This window comes from Hypanus sabinus, chromosome 14 (genome assembly GCF_030144855.1).
Source record: "Hypanus sabinus isolate sHypSab1 chromosome 14, sHypSab1.hap1, whole genome shotgun sequence".
Lineage (NCBI taxonomy): Eukaryota > Metazoa > Chordata > Chondrichthyes > Myliobatiformes > Dasyatidae > Hypanus > Hypanus sabinus.
Genome location: NC_082719.1, coordinates 66,952,184 through 66,974,478, shown reverse-complemented (window position 1 = coordinate 66,974,478; position 22,295 = coordinate 66,952,184). Strand labels below are relative to the sequence as shown.

Sequence of the window (22,295 nt, the reverse complement as noted above, 5' to 3'; positions counted from 1 at the left end):
TAGCTTGGAATTTCATTGCCTTGACCGATTGGCGACCGGTGGTAGTCCCACCCGAAGCAGACTAAGCAGCATCAGCTCCACTGATAGATACAACCGGCTCTTTCTCAAAAGCAGCGGTAGCCACTAATACACGAAGAGAGATAAGGTAAAACTGGAGAAATAGAAACCAAGTTTATTTTAACAATAGTTCATTCCCATTAAGCGTTGACTACACCCAGTAAATTACCCTTCCATTATATCCGTTAATCTATTACAATAATCAGTTCCTCCGTACGTTCAAAGAACAATTTGCGCGGCGGAAAATAGTCGACAAGCTTGTGTCGCCTGTCGCAGTCGGAAGCAAACGGGTCCTGATTTTCCGTTCGCTTTCTCTCGTACTTTCAGCTTCCAGTGCCAGCACACCGGGGTTTTACACATCGAGGCTAAATTGAAAATCTATGGATAAGCCTTTCCGCCAATTGACAATTAAAACATCGGCGAATTACTTTTCCTGATCTACATACTTCCGTTTTTATTAGTTTACTAGATTACATGGAACTGTATGGGAAGGTAAGGTGTTTTTTAAACTATACTATTTACAATTTCCTCTTTAAAGGCAGTTTCCGTCGTTTCAGAATAGGCTGTGGTCTTTTCGATCCTTGGGATTTTCGCAATAAACACTCACTCGTATCTTTTCTAATTACATTGTGCTTAAATGGGGAGAAAATAAATTATATTTATGCACTAGTTAATATTTCCACGTAGTTTATTTCAGTGCAGTATTTCCTAAAGGGTACAGACATTTTTTTTTAATCCATCATCGTTTACATTATATATAGCAAGTTATAGTTTCTAGGTAATGTTCAATTTTCTACTGATTAGTTCCAAATTTCCATCCCACACGATTGCAAGGGGTTGCAACAGTGGTTAATGCCGCCGCCGAGCCCTGTCACTGAGCCTGGAGCCAGATGTGCTGGGAGTTGTAGTCATCCAGTGCCAAGTCCTCCTCTCTCATTGTCCCGGAGCAGTCCTGAGGCGGAAACTACAGGTTCCAGAGGGCCCAGTGGCAGCCGCGCACGCGCAGCCCGGGTGCCCGTGCCGATACAAAAGTGGATGACAGGCGGGGGGACGCGGCTTGTTCTGCTCGGGTTTCTGCTCAGGCTTCGGCGGATCGCGGGCGTTTGGGCAGCATGAGGCACGAAGCTCCAGTGCAGGTCTGTACAACCCTCAATACCCCACACCAGATGGCAAATGCAAACGACGTCTAAACAAGTCTTTTTCATAAGAGCTCACTTACATTGATCCTGGTCATAAATGTAGCATTTTACGCACAATTGCAGTAACTTCTATCAATGCAATTTGCACAATTGAAATTTAAAAATATTAAACCGGTTAATTTCATAGTTGTTGTTCTTGTCAATTGGATTTATTCATTTGCCTGGATTTTACATATATATGTGTTCAATGAAAGAGACGTTAATTTTGCAAAACGAATGTTGTTTAACCATTTTGTTTTCCGAGATCAATATATTTATTACAGTTTATGGTCCTCCGTTTTTGGGTGTTAAATATCTTACTTCATTTAAAGTCTCTTCAGATAGAAGGAAAATGACCTGAAGGTGGATGAAATTGTGATGACAGATATATTCCTGCACCAAGGTTGCATAATTAACTCGTACTGTTTCGTTACTATTTGATCTATGTCTCCCGTAATAACCGTATGCATTTTTCTTGCAATTAATTAATTTAGTCAGTTACCAAGATGGGTAAGCTGCAGTGTAGAGAACATATCCATTTGACTTAAACGTACTGACTTTTCTACGAGATGCTGCAACCATTCCAATTAAAATCTGCATGTTTTGAATACAGTGGACTTATTATAAAATAGAATTTAAAATGCTTTCCAAGATGCATTCTGAGTTGGCCATTATAACATAGAATAATATATTGTTGTTTACTGGCAATTCACAAACCATTGTCATATAAATAAAGTTGCCAAACTGTAGCGTATTTACTTTATACTGCAATCTAATTTCAAAGCAAAATTGCTCTGATGTTAGAAAACTAATCTGCAGATTATTCCCAATTTTTAAATGTGCTGTTGATTAAATAATTGACGTGTTGACTTGTATTCATGGTATAGTTTGGAAATTTCTGTTGCTGATGGAATTTACTCAGGTGCTTCTAAACATTAAATAGTTAAACAGTGTATATATATTTTATGTGTGGTCTCATTGCCAGGACTAATTGAATAGAGGTATGGAACTGTAAATGATACCATCCATTTTATAAGTTGCAGGATTTTTCTAATTGTCTTATAAGCAGTTTAGATAATAATTCGACTGAAAGGAATAATATTCATCTCAATACTAAACAAAAGGCATTTCTGTACACGGAGAGAATACTATCTTCCAGCTAAGCGTCTGACTGAAACCAATTTCTCTCTAATAGTTTAAGCTTTTCTAGGATATATCAAGATAGTATTGCATGTGAGCTTTAAGCAAATGATAAAAGTCAAAGCCAAAAAGGAAAGACCAGAAAGGGGCCTGTTGTGTCTCAGGATGGCTGGATTGATGAGTGCTCCATCCATTATCGAATTTGACACTGCATTCCAGATGGCGCCACTTTGAATTTGGTTCATGCTTAATTAGTTTATTTTAGCTAGGTGAGATTTGGTATTATGTTTTGCCTAATTGACCCTGGGCTGGAGATGGGTAATTAATATAAGTTAAAGGGGAAATAACTTTTGTTGGCAGAATTTCAGATGGTGATGAGGTGGCATACAGAGTGAGATAGGTCATCTGGTTGAGTGGTGTCATAACAACAACCTTGCACTCTATGTCACTAAGATCAAAGAATTGATTGTAGACCAGGAAGGGGAAGCTAAGGGAACAGCAGTAGATGGGGTGAGTAGTTTCAAGATCCTGGGAGTCAACATCTCTGAAGATCTACCCTGAATCCAATTTATTGATGCGACTACAAGGAAAGTATGACAACGGCTATTCGGTTTTTGAGGAAACTTGGTATGTTACCAAAGATCTCATAAGTTTCTACAGATGTACGTAGAAAGCATTCTAACTGGTTGCATCACTGCCTGGTATGGAGGGACCACTGCACAGAATCAGAAGAAACAACAGAAAGTTGTAAACACTTTGTAACAGTTGTAATGCCCCATCGTGGGCATCAGCCTCCCCAGCATTGGGGATAGCTTCAAAAGGCAAAGCCTCAAAAAGGCAGCATCCATTATTAAGGACCTCCACCACCCAGGACGTGCCCATTTCAAATTGCTACCATCAAGGAGGAGGTACAGGATCCCCAAAGACACATATCCGATGTTTCAGGAACAGCTTTTCCTCCACCATTAGGTTTCTGAATGGCCAATGAACCCCTGTACACTACCTCACATTATTTCTTTTATTTTGTTCTTTTATATTACACTACTTATTTAATCTATGTATACATTTTTAAATTGTCATTTATAGTTTTTATTTTGCAAAATAATGTGACAAAACAACAAATTTCTTGAGATACGCCAGTGATATTAAACTGGATTCTGATTCGGATATAAAAATAAGAGAAATCCAGCCAAGTCCTTCAATAATTTACCAAAATGAATTCCGTTTTACCACCTTAGTAGCATGTCCCTTAATATTTTCAAGGTTCCCTTTCTTATTGCTCTGCAGTGCCCCTTCATAGAATGTGATACTATGGATGTCTGGTACAAGTACGTTAAATCTTTGTTGAAAAGCAGTTCTGGGTTGATGGCAATAATGAATACTAGGGCAGGGTATTTGAGATTATACTTAATGAATTATTGCTGGAAAACCTCAGTGCCTATTTCAAAGATTGAAAAAAAACAGTAATTGCTTCTACTGCAGAATAAAATGTTAGAGCCACTGTTGCATTTTTTTTGTATAACCATAGCTGTTTTTTTTCTTTACTGCCTTCCACTGTAAATAGTAGGGCCATATGATGAAAAACATTGAGAAAAATACCCAAATATAATAGGAATAGTTGGAGTTTGCATGTGCCACTATGTATTTCTTACTGTTATATTTCTATGAAGGTGCTGATGGTCTATATGTTGGAGAACGTACTACAGGGAAGAACTGTGTTGCACTATTCCATTTACTCTTTCCTCCATTTCCTCTCATCCCTCTCTCCCATTTGCCATCCCTATCCTTCCCATTTCCTGTCTCTGCTTTCTCTTTTTACAGTTTTGCATGATTCCTCTGAAATTCCTAGCTCTGCCCTCTTCTCTGTATATTCACAAGCTTTTTATGCCGAATAGAACAGTGGGCTAAAGAAATTGGAAAGTTACTTCAGGAAGAAAAAGGAAAAGTACTGGAAATACTAGGGAGGTCAAGTGGAGCATATGATGGGGAAAAACAGATTAAATGAAATATTGACCATTACTCACAACTGCTGCCTGCCCTGTTGAGTATTTACAGCACATTCTACTTGGATTTTACTAAGAAAATAATGCATTATTATCTTGAGCCTTGGTCAAACCTCATCTGCGACATCAAATCAGAAGAGTGTTAGAAGGAATGAAATAAAAACAAAAATCCGAATGGCGTTGTATTTTGACAGGTTAAGTAATAAGGACATGTTGATTTAACTTTATATTGCCTTGAGTTTTGATGGCCAATGAATTCCTCTTTTCAAAATGAAGGGATTTGAGAGGATTGGGTATGGAGAAATTGCTTGCTCTGAGGTGAATCCAGATCAAGAAAGTTATTACATTTGGAGTTTAGTCATTTTTATGGAGACTGGAATGCTCATTTTTACATAAAACATGGTGGAATTTGGAGCTGTCCCTAGTAGTCCACAGACTTTAGACTGACTAAATTTTCAAAGAGTATCAGAATATTGTAACAAGGTAAGTGAGGAAATGGCAGGTCAAGGGAGATATGGTGCACATCAACCACATTCTAAACATGTGGAGCAACAGGCTCACGAGGCTGAATGTACTGTGTCTTTCCCCCTGTGGGTTTTCTACTGAACCTACTGCCTAATTGTTTTCATAGCAATAAACTCGGAAACTTTAATTTTCAATGTGCTCTTTGTGCATTGGTTGGATTTGCTGACTGTAGTTGGCACATACATAATGAGAAGCCCATGTGTCAGTTTTCTGTTCACTGCTGTGTACATATGTTTCAGCAAAGTAGTCTCTTGTCACTTTGTGCTCTTTCTTCTTAACCATTCCTTGCTCTTCACACTCATCTTTTTACCCACTCCTCAAACTGTTATCACGTTCATCTGTATTCCTATTCCTCAGTCACTATCGCTATGAACATTTTGAGGAGTAGATGTTGTCCAGAAAACTTAAAATGCTGTAAAGTGGGTCACTGGCATGAATCAGGATATGAAGATTAGTGAAGCAGCACTTTGCATATGATGGTTTAAAACCCAAGTGCTATGTTAAGTGTATATTTTTTTACCTCCAAACTGCATAGACTTAACAGAAGCTGTGACTCTACTGCATCAGAATACTCAGAAATTGCTATTTATGGGATACAGTAAGCAAACTGGTTAGGCCAGCATTTATTAACCATCTGTAATTGCCCTTTAGAAGATGCTGATGGACTGCAGGGCAGTTATCCAGTCACCATTCCTCTACTACGTTGCTGGGTTAGAGGCTCCAGGATTCAGTTCCAGCAGTAATGAACATCTCTTAATTAAGGTGGTATGTGACATGGAGTGAAGACTGAAGTTCATTTGCTCTTTGTTGTGATACAGGTTGCTTTCATGTAGTGGATGATGCCTACTGCATCCACAATGGAAATAGTGAAGGCAACTTAAAAAGAATAATGTTGCTGGAAGAACCCCCATGTAGAAAGAAAAATTGTTAATCTTAGCACATAAATATATTTCTTCTTCAATCAAACAGTACATATGGAAGACTTTATCTCATACTTTTGCTGTCTTTGAAAGAGCTATTCAAATCACTCCATCATCTGGTTATTTCCCATAATTCCATACATTTTACTTTTCCAGTAATGAATTTTGCAAGTTTTCTTTTCATATTAAATGTACATACCCTATCCGTTCAGAAGTGTTTCTAGATCTTGCCAACTCGGTGCTTTTTTTTTAAAAAAGTCTTCATCTACTGGTTCTCCTGTCAATTATCTTAAATCTGACAGCAAAGATCTGGGAAATATAATATGTGCAAATATCTGAAGTTTTCCATTTAGCAAGAAAATTAAAAGATTTTATTATCTAAATTCTGAGAGTGTAGAGCAACTGCAGATTGAAATGCAAAGGGAGCTGCTTGTTCTAGAATGTGACTCATTAAAGGCCAGACAGAACAAGAGTGAATCAGAAAAGTAACAGAACGTTATGATTTGTTGCTAAAGAAAATTAAACTATTGTTAATGAGTGATAGTCATGGGTGAGGAACCAGAAGAATGGAGGATGGCTAATGTTGTAAATCACAAAGATGAAGGGTGTCTGCCTGAAATGTCGACTGTACTCTTTTCCACAGATGCTGCCTGAACTGCTGAGTTCCTCCAGCATTTTGTGTGTACTGCTTTGGCTAATGTTGTGCTTTTATTATAAGGCCAAACCAAGACAATGGACCAACGGACCTTGCATCAGGAAGTGAACCAGAGAGACAGGATTTGTTTTTATTTGGAATGTCAGGATTTGATTCAGTATAGCCTTGTGTGTGAGAAATCATATTTCTCAAATTTCCTTGAGCTTTTTTTCATCTGCACTCTCTCAAACCATGTAGCAGGCCTGTATTGGAGGATCTTCTCACCAGAGCTTTTGCACACTATCCTTCTGCAATTTGCTTGCTAAGTGACAGTTTTAAAAAGTCAATTTTCCAAACATCACTCTGCTTCTTCCCACTTACAAATTCTTACAATTGTCCATTTTCTCAGACAGTGCTTACTTGCAATTTTCAATTATCTGAAACAGAAATACCACAAAAGTTTCAAATTTTCTGCATAGTCATTCAGAGTTGAACTGCACGTGCATGTAACAAGAGCTGTATAACTCATCTCCTTCTACCTTAGTCTGTGTGTGTGTGTAATATATTTGTACTATAAGGTATAGGAGCAGAATTAGGACAACTGACCCATCAAGTTTGCTCTGCCATTTGATCACGGCTGATTTATTATTCCTTTCAAACCTGTTCTCCCGGCTTTTCCCTGTAGCCTTGGACATCCTTACTAAGCAGGAACCTGTCAACCTCCCCTTTAAATATACCCAGTGAAGTGGCCTTCATAGCCACCTGTGGCAATGAATTACACAGATACACCATCCTTTGGCTAAAGAAGATCCTCCTCATCTCTGTTCTAAGGGGATGTCCATCTATTCTCTGGCTTGGCCATCTTCCCTAGACTCTTCCACTATTGGAAACATCCTCTCCGCGCTCACTCTGTCTGGGCTTTACAGGTTTAAATGAGATTCCCTTCATTCTTCTAAATTCCAGTGAGTACAGGCCCAGAGCCTGTATTCCTATCCTTTATTCTCTTAGTTTTAATGAAAATAATGCAGGATATTGAGTGGAACTTTTAATTTTCCTACCTTTGGTGATCTTTGCATCCATGTGGCCTACATGTACTGGGGATCAGAGAGGTGGAGGAAGGATGTGTCCATGATGTAACAGTTTTGAGATATGCCTGCCATGAAGAAGTTTAACTCTTCAATGGGAGTTCAATGAGACCCTCTTTCACTGTTCCTGCTCTGTGATCTCTGCTTTTTCCAACTTATTGACCATGTGCTCACCCAGATTTGACTCCATCCTCTTCTTCCCCACCACCTTATTCTGGCTTTCTTCCCTTCCTTTCCAGTTCTGATGAAGGGTCTTAGCTTACAACGTCGACTATTTATTCCTCACCTTGTACGTGTGTGTTGCTCAAGATTTCTGTCACCTGCAGAATCTCTTGTTTTTATAGTTTGGGTGATTATCAGCAATAGTGTATGAGTTTTGTGAGTGTCTGAATAAGGAAACAACATTTTACTGATATGCAGCTTAGCTCAAAATACCTTGTGAGATTGTGAATTTTGGCACTGCTTCCTGGTGCGGGGCCTTGGAGGAAGCAACTCCAGCGATCTCCTGCCTGGTTCTGTCTACCATGGCCTTAGCACATCTACTGTCATTGCATCCACCTTCAACTAAGTCAGAAAATATGCAGGGGCTGTTCAATTATTCCATATTATAGTTGTCCTAATACTTGTACAACTCCCTTTACTGATTTTGCAAGGATGCTTTAGTGTAGTAGTCAAGTCAACTTTTATTGTCATTTCGACCATAACTGCTGGTACAGTACATAGTAAAAATGAGACAGCGTTTTTCAGGACCATGGTGTTACATGACACAGTACAAAAAACTAGACTGAACTATGTGTTTTTTAAAAAAAAAAGAAAAACACAGAGCAAGCTACACTAGACCACAGACCTACACGGGACTGCATAAAGTGCAGAAAAACAGTGCAGGCATTACAATAAATAATAAACAGGACAGTAGGGCAAGGTGTCAGTCCAGGCTTCGAGTATTGAGGAGTCTGATAGCTTGGGGAAAGAAACTGTTACATAGTCTGGTCGTGAGAGTCCGAATGCTTCGGAGCCTTTTCCCAGACGGCAGGAGGGAGAAGAGATTGTATGAGGGGTGCATGGGGTCCTTCATAACGCTGTTTCCTTTAAACGGGGAAATCTGATTTCTAGTGGAGAACCTTCTGATTCAGGCAACAAGCTACTTGTTCAGCTGACATCTTGATTGCAATGTGCTTTACCTCCATTTTAAGGGAAAAAATCCCATTTAATTTGAATGCTATTTAATATTAATTGGATAGACAAAGTTTGCATTTAATAGTACAAAATATTTAATGTGGTTTAGATTTTGATTTAATATGGTTCTATAGTATAACACCATATTTTAATTTTGACAGTGTACAGTTGATAATGCCACTGAGAAGTTTAATCTGGAATGATGTACCATTTCACAGCAGATGGTTTAATACAGAAGATGCAGGAATAAAGTTAGTCACCATTTTGTTGAATTGCTCAGAGCACAACTGAACCTTCAAACAGTGTTTTGGTATAAATTCCACAATTGTAATCTAGGCTTCTCACTGATGGTTATGCTATCTTTGTGTATCATTTGTATTTTTAGGATTTAGTTACGTCTTGGTTTTATTATTGATGAATCTTTGAGGTAGATATTGATCAGGATATTTATTTGATGTGCATGATTTGAAGTGCATTAATAATTTGAGGGTGCTCTGTAATCTGTGTTTCAGATGGCGTCTACACAGGATTCCCGATATGTTCAAAAAGACACAGCTGACCAGAACTTTGACTACATGTTCAAACTACTGATCATTGGCAACAGCAGTGTTGGGAAAACTTCATTTCTCTTTCGCTATGCTGATGATTCTTTTACGTCTGCATTTGTAAGCACTGTAGGTATTGACTTCAAGGTAAAGACAGTCTTCAGGAATGAAAAAAGGATTAAGTTGCAAATTTGGGTAAGTTTATGCATATGATTTTTAGGCTTCTTTAGTTGTCAAAGTATCTACCAACTGAATAAGAAGCATAAATAGTTATGTTTGTTCTGAGTTATGTATTTTGATATGCTTTCATTTTAAGTAGAATAGATCCTTTAAGTGGTTGTAAATGTTGTGCTGTTTTTTGTCATGTACAAATCAATTGGGTAAAATTATTTAGTTGCTGAAAGGAGAGATGTCTAGTGTTTGTTACCTTCGCTCTCTTTCTCTGCATTGAACGAATGAATAAAATCTCAGCTGGTTCTACTTCACTAATCAGCTAGGACATGTTTGTAACTTAACGCTGTATGATTTAGCATTACAAATGCTAAATGATGATCCTGTGCTGAATGGCATTAACTAAAACCGGTTTGAAGAAATCATGTAGAAAGTCTGACATGGAGCACATCTGAAATCGGAACAGGAATCCAAAGGTTTTTTTCCCCTGAAATTATAGTTTTCCACAAGCAACCTTTTTTCTCCAGATATCCCAGAAATCAAAATAATCTATCCTTGTTTATGTTACAGCTTCCCCTTTTTTAAAAACTGTATTCTGTGAAACACCTTAGAGAGTGGTATACAAATGAAGTGATTGAAATATGCATTTCAGAGATTCCAGGAGTTCATTTTAGATGTTGCTTCCCCCACCCCACCTCTGCTTTGACCATTGTTAGCACTGGAAAAGCAACCAAACGGGTCTTTTCTGTACACTGAAATAAATGACTTGTTCTTAACAGAATAGGAAGTTAAGCGATGCATTCTGTCATGAAGAAATATCTTTTATTTTGAAAAATGATAACAATGTATAATACTTATTAGAGTGTGTGTGTGACTTTATTGATAGGATGTTTGATGCTGTTTTTTAAAAAAATGTATTGTGAAGGAATATACAAGAGCAGCATTTTTATTGAAACAAAAAGAAACGTATACAATATTTTCCATAACATGATAGAAATATCTGCTCACTGTCTGTTTCTGCTCAGCATCAATGTTCTGATGACGCCAGTGGATAATTTTATTATAAAAGTGCAAAGACCAATAGATAAGATAATCTTCCTTAATAGGCAATTGTTTCCCTTCACTTTAGTTCAGAGTTTTGATTACATATACTGTCTGGTTTTTGTGCAAAATCAGATTATTACAATGTCTGTTTTATCAGGTCCCAGTGCTAGTTACTAGATACCTGTTACTTTAAGAAGCAGCCCAGAATTTTTCCTTAATACTATAACTGCAAATACAACATTATATTGAAAATTGTATGGCATTTGAAATAAAACCATTGACTAACAGATTTTATACATTTATACACTTTGATTTCATAGCCAATTTAGTTACAAGTCTATTCAGTCATATAATAATGGGTTGTCAGAATCTCAGTAACATTTTACCTCCCTTTAATTGTATGTTTTACACTGATACCCTTTTGACTTTTGTTGCAATAATAAACATCCAGTAACATGATATCTAGAAGTTGACAATGAACTGTTTGCATGAGAACCTTCTCGCTTGATTTCGTGTCTGTAGAGTAGATGGTTTGTGTATGTATTAAAACTGCATGGAGAAGAGGCTTATATACATATTTGCTAAACAATGCTGAGACTAATTTAATCTCGTGTAATTTGAGTGTACATTAAAAGAAATATTCTGTAAATACTTGTCAATGTAAAATTTTGTTCACAAGTGTAGTTATTGTGTTAGTTGTGCAGTACTTAGGGATGAAATGTTGTCCCATATTCACTTCAATTTCTTCCCCTCATTGAATTGGTTTTCCAATGAAATAAATATGTTAATTATTAGAAATGAACAATAGTAAATTTAAGCAGATATGCTGAATTTACCATGTTACCAATTCATTCTGTAATCTCATTTATCCAGTATTTAGGGAAGGGAATACAAGAAATGACATGAAGTTTACTTTTGGGGAAGGCAATGAGCTGATGGATTCAAAACTAGCTCTGTCTTTTTTTATTATTGGAACAACATTCATAAAATAAATATTGATCTTTGGTGTCTGGAAAATCATGTCATGGGAGGCTGAAGGGGTGATGGTGTTACAGTGGAGTAAAGGGAATTCCAGAGGCATGAGAGATGGGTTGACCAGAATTGATTGGAAAAGAACACTGGCAGGGATGATGGCAGGGCAGTAATGGCTGGAATTTCTGGAAGCAACTTGGAAGGCACAGGATATATACATCCCAAAGAGGGAGAAGTATTCTAAAGGAAAGATAACACAACTATGGCTAATGAGAAGTCAAAGCCAACATAAAAAAACAAAGAGAGGGCATATATTAGATCAAAGATTAATGGGAAGTTAGAGAATCAGGAAGCTTTAAAAACCAGCAGAAGGCAACTAGAAAGTCATTAAGAAAGTAAAGATGGAGTACAAATGTAAGCTAGCCAATAATATTAAAAAGGATACCTAAAGTTTCATCCAAGACAGTGTAAAAGGGAAGTGAGAGCGAATTTTAGACTGCTGGAAAACTATGCTGGAGTTGTAGTAATGTGGGACAATGAAATAATGGACAAACTGAACAAGTATTTTGTATCAGTCTTCACTGTGGAAGACACTAGCAGTATGGTGGAAGTTCCAGGTGTTGGAGGTCATGGAATGTGTCAAGTTACCACAACTAGAGAGAAGGATCCTGGGAAACCTGAAAGGTCTGAAGGTAGATTGGTCACCTGGACCAGGTGGTATACACACCAGAGTTCTGAAAGAGGTAGCTGAAGAGATTGTGGAGGCATTAATAATGATCTTTCAAGAATCACTAGATTCTGCAATGGGTTCAGAAAGCTGGAAAATTGCAAACGTCACTCCACTCCTCAAGAAGGGAGAGAGGCAGAAGAAAGGAAATTATAGGCCAGTTAATCTGACCTCAGGGGTTGGGAAGATATTCAAGTCAAGTCAACTTTTATTGTCATTTCGACCATAACTGCTGGTACAGTGCATAGTAAAAATGAGACAATGTTTTTCAGGGCCATGGTGTTACATGACACAGTACAAAAACTAGACTGAACTCAATAAAAAAAACAGAGAAAGCTATACTAGATTACAGACCTACACGGGACTGCATAAAGTGCACAAAAACCGTACTGGCATTACAATAAATGATGAACAGGACAGTAGGGCAAGGTGTCAGTCCAGGCTTCGAGTATTGAGGAGTCTGATAGCTTGGGGAAAGAAACTGTTACATAGTCTGGTCGTGAGAGTCCGAATGCTTCGGAGCCTTTTCCCAGACGGCAGGAAGGAGAAGAGATTGTATTAGGGGTGCATGGGGTCCTTCAAAATGCTGTTTCCTTTGCAGATGCAATGTGTAGTGTAATTGTTGGGGTCAATTATTAAAGGAGAGGTCCCAGGGTACTTGGATAAAATAGTCTGTAGTCAGCATGGTTTCCTCAAGGGAAAATCTTGCCTGAAAAATGTGTTGGAATTCTTTGAAGAAGTAACAAGCTGAATAGACAAAAGAGAATTGGTTGACGTTATATAGTTGGATTTTCAGAAAGTCTTTGATAAGGTGTCACACATGACACTGCTTAAAAACTGTCGGTGATTAAGGGTGTTCTGCACGACTCTGATGGAATCGATTCTTTTTATGTTATATGTCAGTGATTTGGATGATGGAATTGATGGCTTTGTTGCAGTGTTTGTAGACTATCTGAAGATGGGTGGAGGGGCAATTAGCTTTAAGGAAGTTGAGAGGCTACAGAAGGACTTGGACTGATTGGGAGGATGAGCAAAGAAATGGCAGATTGAGTATAGTTTTGGGAAATGTATGGTCATGCACTGTGGTAGAAGAAATGAAAGCATTGACTATTTTCTAAATGGAGAGGAAAATACAAAAAACTGAGGTGCAAAGGCACTTGGGAGTCCTTGTGCAGGATTCCCTAAAGGTTAATTTGCTTCTTGACTCTGGTGAGGGTGGTGTTAGCATTCATTTTAAGAGGACTAGAATATAAAAGCAAGAATATTATGTTGAAACTTTATTAAGTGCTGGTAAAGCCTCACTTGGTATATTGTGAGCAGGTTTGGGACCCTTGTCTTAAAAAGGATGCACTGAAATTGGAGCGAGTTCAAAGGAGGTTCATGAAAATAATTCCAGGATTGAATGGCTCGTCATATGGAGAGCATTTGATGGCTCTGGGCCTGAACTCACTGGAATTCAAAAGAATGAGGGGTGACCTAATTGAATGGTGAAAGGCCTTGATAGAGTGGATATGGAGAGGATGTTTCCTATGGTGGGGGTCGAAGACCAGAGGACACACCCTCAAAATAGAGGGGCATCCTTTAAGAACAGAGATGAGGAATCTGGTGCTCTGCAATTAAAGGATTCATTCAGATTTCATGACTTAAGATTCAAGCATAGTCTTGACAAATTTTTTTAGCCAGAGAATAGTAACTCTGTGGAATTCTTTGCCACAGGTAGCTGTGGAATTCTTTGCCCTAGGTAGCTGTGGAAGACAGGTCTTTATGTTTATTTAAGGCAGAGATTGTTAGATTCTCGATTGGTCAATGAATGTATGGATATGGGGAGAAGGTAGGAGATTGGGGCTGAGAGGAAAGTTGGATCAGCCATGATTGAATGGTGGAGCAGACTCGATGGGCCAAGTGGCCTAATTCTGCTCCTATATCCTGTGGTCTTATGGTGCACTTCAAGACGTGTTCATAATCTGCTACTTTGAACATTTAAGCGAAGCTTTTCCAGGTGCTAGACATGGAATATAAATGGGTACCAAGGACTGAAATGATTTAAATGTGATCAACTGAGGAGAACTTATGAAATTACGAACGCTTGAATTCAGGCTTGAGCAAGCCATTTATTCCCTTGAAACTGCTCCCGATGAACCTATCAGATCAGGCTCCAGTTCTACATTTATGGTTAATTTAATTTTAACTGCTACACTGAGGTGAGAGTACATATATAGTTAAATATAAATAGAAAACATTCTGAACTATAGTATCTATTCATAATTAGCAGGCTATAATTTATTTGAGTGATAATCAGTTAAAACATATTGTGATTGATGTGATCATGTTTCCTAGTCAATATTTTTATTCTGCTTTCATCAGGTCAAATTGATTTAATTAATACCAGAGTATTGATAAGCGAGTAATCCAAACCGTCTCCTGCAATGGTTAAATTGGATATCATTAAATTGGTGATGTGACTGCCTAATTTGATGCTATGAGATTTCATTGCTTAAGTGCGCTGTACATCTTCATGTCATATGAGTGAATTGCTGGGAAGAGGTACGTTACAAAGCAATACATTTTCTGCAGGTACTTATTCTGTTGTTAGTTCTATAGGTTAAATTTAAAAAGGATTTGTTTATAAACATTCAGTGATAGTGGTTCAAATTGTTAACATTTTTATGTAACGATTATTCCCTCATGCCTAGCATTTCATTGAGTTTTAAACATCCATTGTGTATGTGAAACTGCATAAGCTTGCTGTTTTTTTTTAAAAAAAAGGTAGATATTAGTGAGAACAAAATATTATAACCTTGGCGTAATATCTATTGGCACATGGCATGTAAAGACAATAATGGACACAGCCCTTTAGTTTTACAATGCCCAGCATGACTGGGCAATGTTTAATTAAAATGGAAAGCAAATTGCAAATTTTCTGCAATGCTTTTAGTGAACTCTGTTTAAAATGTAATCCAATTAATCATAGTTACTGCCTTAAAAGTAATATTGATTCTGATTCATTGTGAAGGAATAATTTTGTTCTCCACACAATTAATTCAGTGTTGGAGGAGGGGAGTATTGTGCTTTTTTTTCTTTTACATTTAAGTTTGAATTAATGATAAATCTTAAAAGTACATAAGCTAATCATTTAGTTTAACTAATACACCCCCAGTCTGACTTCATCTCCTCCTCTGAGGCTAGATTATTCTTTCCTTTTCTCTCACTAAATGTCATCACAAATTCATTGTTAATACCTACTTCAGTCATTTTAAAGTTGTATTTCACTCTTTGTTTTCATTATTGTTTAAAGTAGTTTTTCTTCAGTTCTCTATGTAATTTGCTGGAGAGCTACCTTAGGACAAAAGCTGTTAGACAAAAACTATAAACTCTGCCATAAATGGAAATATTTTCATTACCATGAGATATAGGAGCAGAAGTAGACCATTTGACCCATTGAGTCTGCTCCACCATTTAATCATAGCTGATACATTTTTCCCCTTAGCCCCAAATCCTGCCTTCTCCCCCATATCCCTTCATGCCCTGACCAATCAAGAATTTATCAGCTTCTGCCTTAAATATTCATAAAGACTTGGCCTCCACGGTTGCCTGTGGCAATATACTCCACAGCTTCGCCACTCTCTGGCTAAAGAAATTCCTCCTTATCTCTGTTCTAAAAGGACGCCCTCTATTCTGAGGCTGTGTCCTCTGGTCTTGGATACTCCCACCAAAGGAAACATCCTTTCCATATCCACTCTATTAAGGCATGTCACCATTCGATAGGTTTCAATGATTCACCCCAAATCATTTTCATGTCAAGTCAAGTCAAGTTTATTTATAAAGCACATTTAAAAACAACCCATGTTGACCAAAATGCTGTATAAACCATATCAGGTAGCTAAAATCACAAATACAAGAAACACAGATATAAACAACAAGGCACTCAGCTTATAGGCACAAAATAAACAACACATGAGCCTAGGCACAAGCCAAAAATCAGCCACGTCAGGAAGATTCAAACGCTAGTGAATAAAGGTAAGTTTTGAGCCTGGACTTAAAAGAGTTGATGGAGGGGACTGATCTGACAGGGAGGGGAATGCTGTTCCACAGTCTAGGGGCTGCAGTAGCAAAGGTGCGGTCACCCCTGAGCTTAAATTTAGATCGCGGGAAAGCCAGGAGCCCCAAGTCAACTGACCTGAGGGACCCGGAAGTAAAATAAGGGGTTAGAAGGTCTGCGATGTAGGAGGGGGCCAGCCCATTCAGGGCTTTATAAACAAACAGGAGAACCTTAAAATCGACTCTAAACCATACTGGGAGCTAGTGGAGAGAGGCAAGGATAGAAGTAATATGGTCCCTCTTCCGGGCACCTGTCAGGAGCCTGGCTGTGGCGTTCACGGACCAGTTGCAGACAGGACAGGGATGACAGACTAGTCCCAGTATATATGGAGTTGAAATAGTCCAAGTGGGAGGATATAAAGGCGTGGATGACTTTCTCAGGATCTTTGAAGGAGAGAAATGGCTTGATTTTGGCAATAGTACAAAGCTGGAAAAAAACTGGCTTTCGCTACTGCATTTACTTGCTTGTCAAACTTAAAGGCGGAATCAAATATCACACCAAGGTTTTTGACATGAGGTTTACCAAGACTTTTGGTAATCACTTTCATGAACCTCCTTGCCAGTTTCAGCAAGTCCTTTCTTAGACAAGGGGCCCAAAACTGCTCACACTACTCCAAGTGAAGCCTCACCAGTGTTTTATAACGTCTCAATATTACATCTTCAATTTTGTATTCTAGACCTCTTGAAATGAATGATAATATCGCATTTGTCTTCCTCACCACAGGCTCAACCTGCAAATGAAGCTTTAGGAAATCCTGCACAAGGACTCCCAAGTGCCTTTGCACCTCAGTTTTTTGTATGTTCTCTCCATTTAGAAAATGGTAAACCCTCTCAATTCTTCTACCTGAGTGCATGATCATACACTTCTCAACACTGTATTCCATCTGCCAATTCTTTGCCCATTCTCCTAATCTGTCTTAAGTCCTTCTGTAGCCACTCTACTTCCTCAAAACTACCTGCTCCTCCACCTAGATTCATGTCATCTGCAACCTTTGCAACAAAGCCATCAATGCCATCATTCAAAGCATTGACAAGTAACATAAAAAGAATCAATCCCAACACAGACCCCTGTGGAACACCACTAGTCACCTGCACCCAACCAGAAAAGGCTCCTTTTATTCCCACTCTTTGCCGCATGCCAATCAGCCACTATTTTATCCATGCTAGAATCTTTCCTGTAATACCATGGGCTCATAGCTTTTAAGCAGTCTTGTGTGGCACCTTGTCAACAGGCTTCCTGAAAATCCAAGTATACATCAACCAATTCTCCTTTGTCTAACCTGCTTGTTATTTCTTCAAAGAATTCCAACAGATTTGTCAGGCAAGATTTTCCCTCGAGGAAACTGTAGCCGATTTTATCATGTGCCTCCAAGTAGCCCAAAACCACATCCTTAACAGTCGACTTTAACATTTTCCTAACCACTGAGATCAGATTAACTGGTCTTTAATTTCCTTTCTTCTGACTCTCTCCCCTCTTGAAGAGTAGAGAGACGTCTGTAATTTTCCAGTCTTCTGGAACCATTCCAGAATCTAGTGGTTCTTGAAAGAATCACTAATGCTCCACAAACAAGAGGCAATCTGCAGATGCTGGAAATCCAAGCAATGCACACTGGAGGAACAACAAATGCTCGAGGAACGCAGCAGGCCAGGCAGCACCTAGTCGATGTTTCAGGATGAAACCCTTTGGCAGGACTGGGTGGGGGGAAGGTAAAGAGAAACACAACATGATAGGTGAAACCGGGAGGAAGGGATGAAGTCAACAGCTGGAACATTGACTAGTGAAAGATATACAGGCTGGAGAAGGGAGAGTCTGATTGGAAAGGACAGAAATCCATGGAAGAAAGAAAGTGGGGGGGGAGGAGCACCAGAGGGAGGTGATGGGCGGGCAAGGAGATAAGGTGAGAGAGGGAAAAGGGGATGGGGACTGTTGAAGTAGAGGCGGTTGGGGCATTACCGAAGAATGGAAAAAAATCTATGCTCAATTAATGCAATTAAATAATGTCTCCACCATCTCTTCAGCGACCTCTTTCATAAATCTGGGGTGTACACCATCTGGTCCAGATCTTTCGGTTTCCCAACAAACTTATCCCTAGTAATGGTAACTTCACACACTTGTGACCGCTGACACCTGGAATCTCCACCATAATGCTAAAGTCTCCCTCAGCGAAGACTGGTGCAAAATACTTATTCAGTTCGTCTGCAATTTCATTGTCTTCCATTACTACCTCTCCAGCATTGTTTTCCAGCATTTCATTATCCACTCTCTCTTCTCTTTTACACTTTATATATTGGTATCCTTTTAATATTATGGGCTAGCTTACTTGTGTATTCCATCTTTACCTTAATGACATTTTAGTTATCTTCTAATGGTATTTTAATCCTCTAATTTCCCACTAATCTTTGATCTAACATACGCTCTCTCTTTGGCTTTTATGTTGGCTTTGACTTCCCTTGTTAGCCATTGTTGTCATCTTACCTTTAGAACAATACACACAAAATGCTGGTGGAACACAGCAGGCCAGGCAGCATCTATAAGGAGAAGCACAGTCGATGTTTCGGGCCGAGACCCTTCGTCAGGACTAACTGAAAGGAGAGATACTAAGAGATTTGAAAGTAGTGGGGGGAGGGGGAAATGCAAAATGATAGGAGAAGACTGGAAGGGATGGGATGAAGCTGAGAGCTGGAAAGGTGATTGGCGAAAGTGATACAGAGCTGGAGAAGGGAAAGGATCATGGGACGGGAGGCCTTGGGAGAAAGAAAGGGGGAGGGGGGAAGCACCAGAGGGAGATGGAGAACAGGCAGAGTGATGGGCAGAGAGAGAGAGAGAGAAAAAAAACAAATACTACATATGTCAGGGATGGGGTAAGAAGGGGAGGAGGGGCATTAATGGAAGTTAGAGAAGTCAATGTTCATGCCATCAGGTTGGAGGCTACCCAGCCGGTATATAAGGTGTTGTTCCTCCAACCTGAGTTTGGATTCATTTTGACATTAGAGGAGGCCATGGATAGACATATCAGAATGAGAATGGGACGTGGAATTAAAAATGTGTGGCCACTGGGAGATCCTGCTTTCTCAGGCAGACTGAGTGTAGGTGTTCAGCGAAACGGTCTCCCAGTCTGCATCGGGTCTCACCAATATATAAAAGGCCACACCGGGAGCACCGGATGCAGAATACCACACCAGCCGACTCACAGGTGAAGTGTCGCCTCACCTGGAAGGACTGTCTGGGGCCCTGAATGGTGGTGAGGGAGGAAGTGTAAGGGCAGGTGTAGCACTTGTTCCGTTTACAAGGAAAAGTGCCAGGAGGGAGATCGGTGGGATGGGATGAGGGGGACGAGTGGACAAGGGAGTTGCGTAGGGAGCGATCCCTGCAAAAAGGGGAGGGGTGGAGGGAAAGATGTTCTTGGTAGTGGGATCCCGTTGGAGGTGGCGGAATTTACAGAGTATTATACGTTGGACCTGGAGGCTGGTGGGGTGGTAGGTGAAGACAAGGGGAACCCTATCCCGTGTGGGGTGGCGGGCGGATGGGGTGAGGGCAGATGTGCGGGAAATGGGAGAGATGCGTTTGAGAGCAGAGTTGATGTTAGAAGAAGGGAAGGCCTTTTGTTTAAAAAAGGAAGACATCTCCTTCGTCCTGGAATGAAAGGCCTCATCTTGAGAGCAGATGAGGCGGAGACGGAAGAATTGTGAGAAGGGGATAGCATAGACAGGGTGGGAAGAGGAATAGTCCAAGTAGCTGTGAGAATCTGTAGGCTTATAGTAGATATCAGTAGATAGGCCATCTCCAGAGATGGAGACAGAAAGATCAAGAAAGGGGAGGGAGGTGTCGGAAATGGACCAGGTAAATTTGAGGGCAGGGTGAAAGTTGGAGGCAAAGTTAATGAAGTCAACGAGCTCAGCATGCGTGCAGGAGGCAGCGCCAATGCAGTCATCGATGTAGTGAAGGAAAAAAGGGGGGCGGATACCCGTAAAGACTTGGAACATGAAGCCAACAAAAAGGCAGGCATGACTGGGACCCATACGGGTGCCCATGGCTACACCCTTGGTTTGGAGGAAGTGGGAGGAGCCAAAGGAGAAATTATTGAGAATAACAACTAATTCCGCTAGACAGAGGAGAATGGTGGTAGAGGGGAATTGGTTAGGTCTGGAATCCAAAAAGAAGTGAAGAGCTTTGAGACCATCCCGGTGGGGGATAGAGGTGTATAGGGACTGGACATCCATGGTGATGTCCTGTCGGCAATTAGCAATAAAGAGATCCAGAGCAGGCAGAAGACCAGAGTGGGGTGGCCATGAAGAGGAGGAGGAGAAGACCCCACTCTGGTCTTCTGCCTGCTCTGGATCTCTTTATTGCTAATTGCCGATGGGACATCAACCGTCTGGACTTCACTACACTCTGTTCCAATTCCAACCTCACTATAAAACCCACTGATGGGGGGGGGGGGGGGGCTGTTGTCTGGCGTACTGACCTCTACCTGGCCGAGGCACAGCGACAACTCTCTGATACCTCCTCTTATTTACCCCTTGATCATGATCCCATTAAGGAGCACCAGGCCATTGTCTCCTATACCATCGCCAAACTTATCAGCTCTGTGGATCTCCCATCCACTGCCACCAACCTCATAGTTCCCACACCCCGCACTTCCCGTTTCTACCTCCTACCCAAGATCCACAAACCTGCCTGTCCAGGTAGACCTATTGTCTCAGCTTGCTCCTGCCCCACTGAACTCATTTCTGCATACCTTGACTCAGACTTATCCCCCTTTGTTCAATCTCTTCCCACCTATGTTTGTGGCATTTCTCACGCTTTGAATTTTTTCAATGATTTTAAGTTCCCTGGCTCCCACTGTCTTATTTTCACCATGGACGTCCAGTCCCTATATACCTCCATCCCCCACCGAGATGGTCTCAAAGTTGTTCGCTTCTTTTTGGATTCCAGACCTAACCAATTCCCCTCTACCACCACTCCTCCGTCTAGCGGAATTAGTTCTTACTCTCAATAATTTCTCCTTTGGCTCCTCCCACTTCCTCCAAACAAAGAGTGTAGCCATAGGCACCCGTATGGGTCCCAGTTATGCCTGCCTTTTTGTTGGCTTTCTGGAACAGTCCATGTTCCAAGTCTTTACGGGTATCCGTCCCCCTATTTTCCTTCGCTACATCGACGACTGCATTGGCGCTGCCTCCTGCATACATGCTGAGCTCGTTGACTTCATTAACTTTGCCTCGAACTTTCACCCTGCCCTCAAATTTACCTGGTCCATTTCTGACACCTCCCTCCCCTTTCTTGATCTTTCCGTCTCCATCTCTGGAGACGACTTATCTACTGATATCTACTATAAGCCTACAGATTCTCACAGCTACCTGGACTATTCCTCTTCCCAACCGGTCTCTTGCAAAAATGCTATCCCCTTCTCACAATTCCTCCATCTCCGCCGCATCTGCTCTCAGGATGAGGCTTTTCATTCCAGGACGAAGGAGATGTCTTCCTTTTTTAAACAAAAGGCCTTCCCTTCTTCCACCATCAACTCTGCTCTGAAACGCATCTCTCCCATTTCCCGCACATCTGCCCTCACCCCATCCGCCCGCCACCCCACTCGGGATAGGGTTCCCCTTGTCCTCACCTAACACCCCACCAGCCTCCAGGTCCAACATATAATTCTTCGTAACTTCCGCCACCTCCAACGGGATCCCACTACCCAGCACCTTTCCCTCCCCCCCCTTTCTAATTTCCGCAAGAATCGCTCCCTACGCGACTCCCTTGTCCACTCTCCCCCCCCCCCAATCCCTTCCCACCGATCTCCCTCCTGGCACTTATCCTTGTAAGCGGAATAAGTGCTACACCTGCCCTTACACTTCCTCCCTCACCACCATTCAGGGCCCCAGCCAGTCCTTCCAGGTGAGGTGACACTTCATCTGTGAGTCGGCTGGTGTGGTATACAGTGTCCGGTGCTTCCAGTGTGGCCTTTTATATATTGGTGAGACCCGATGCAGACTGGGAGACCGTTTCGCTGAACATCTACACT

General features: G+C 40.5%; 1 protein-coding gene across 2 annotated transcripts in view; it reads left to right on the top strand.

The window, feature by feature from the left end:
- The first annotated feature begins 52 nt into the window (after window positions 1–52).
- The window catches only part of rab3c (RAB3C, member RAS oncogene family), a 173,846-nt gene continuing 151,603 nt past the window's right edge, over window positions 53–22,295 (top strand). The window contains exons 1-3 of one of the 2 annotated variants that reach the window (XM_059989370.1): window positions 53–145; window positions 385–549; window positions 9,231–9,458. In XM_059989370.1, the coding sequence (XP_059845353.1) occupies window positions 532–549; window positions 9,231–9,458 (246 nt within the window). In that variant the 5' untranslated portion in view covers window positions 53–145; window positions 385–531. Of the gene's footprint in view, window positions 146–384; window positions 550–1,071; window positions 1,194–9,230; window positions 9,459–22,295 lie in introns of those variants that run through there. The other variant, XM_059989369.1, reaches the window with a different exon arrangement.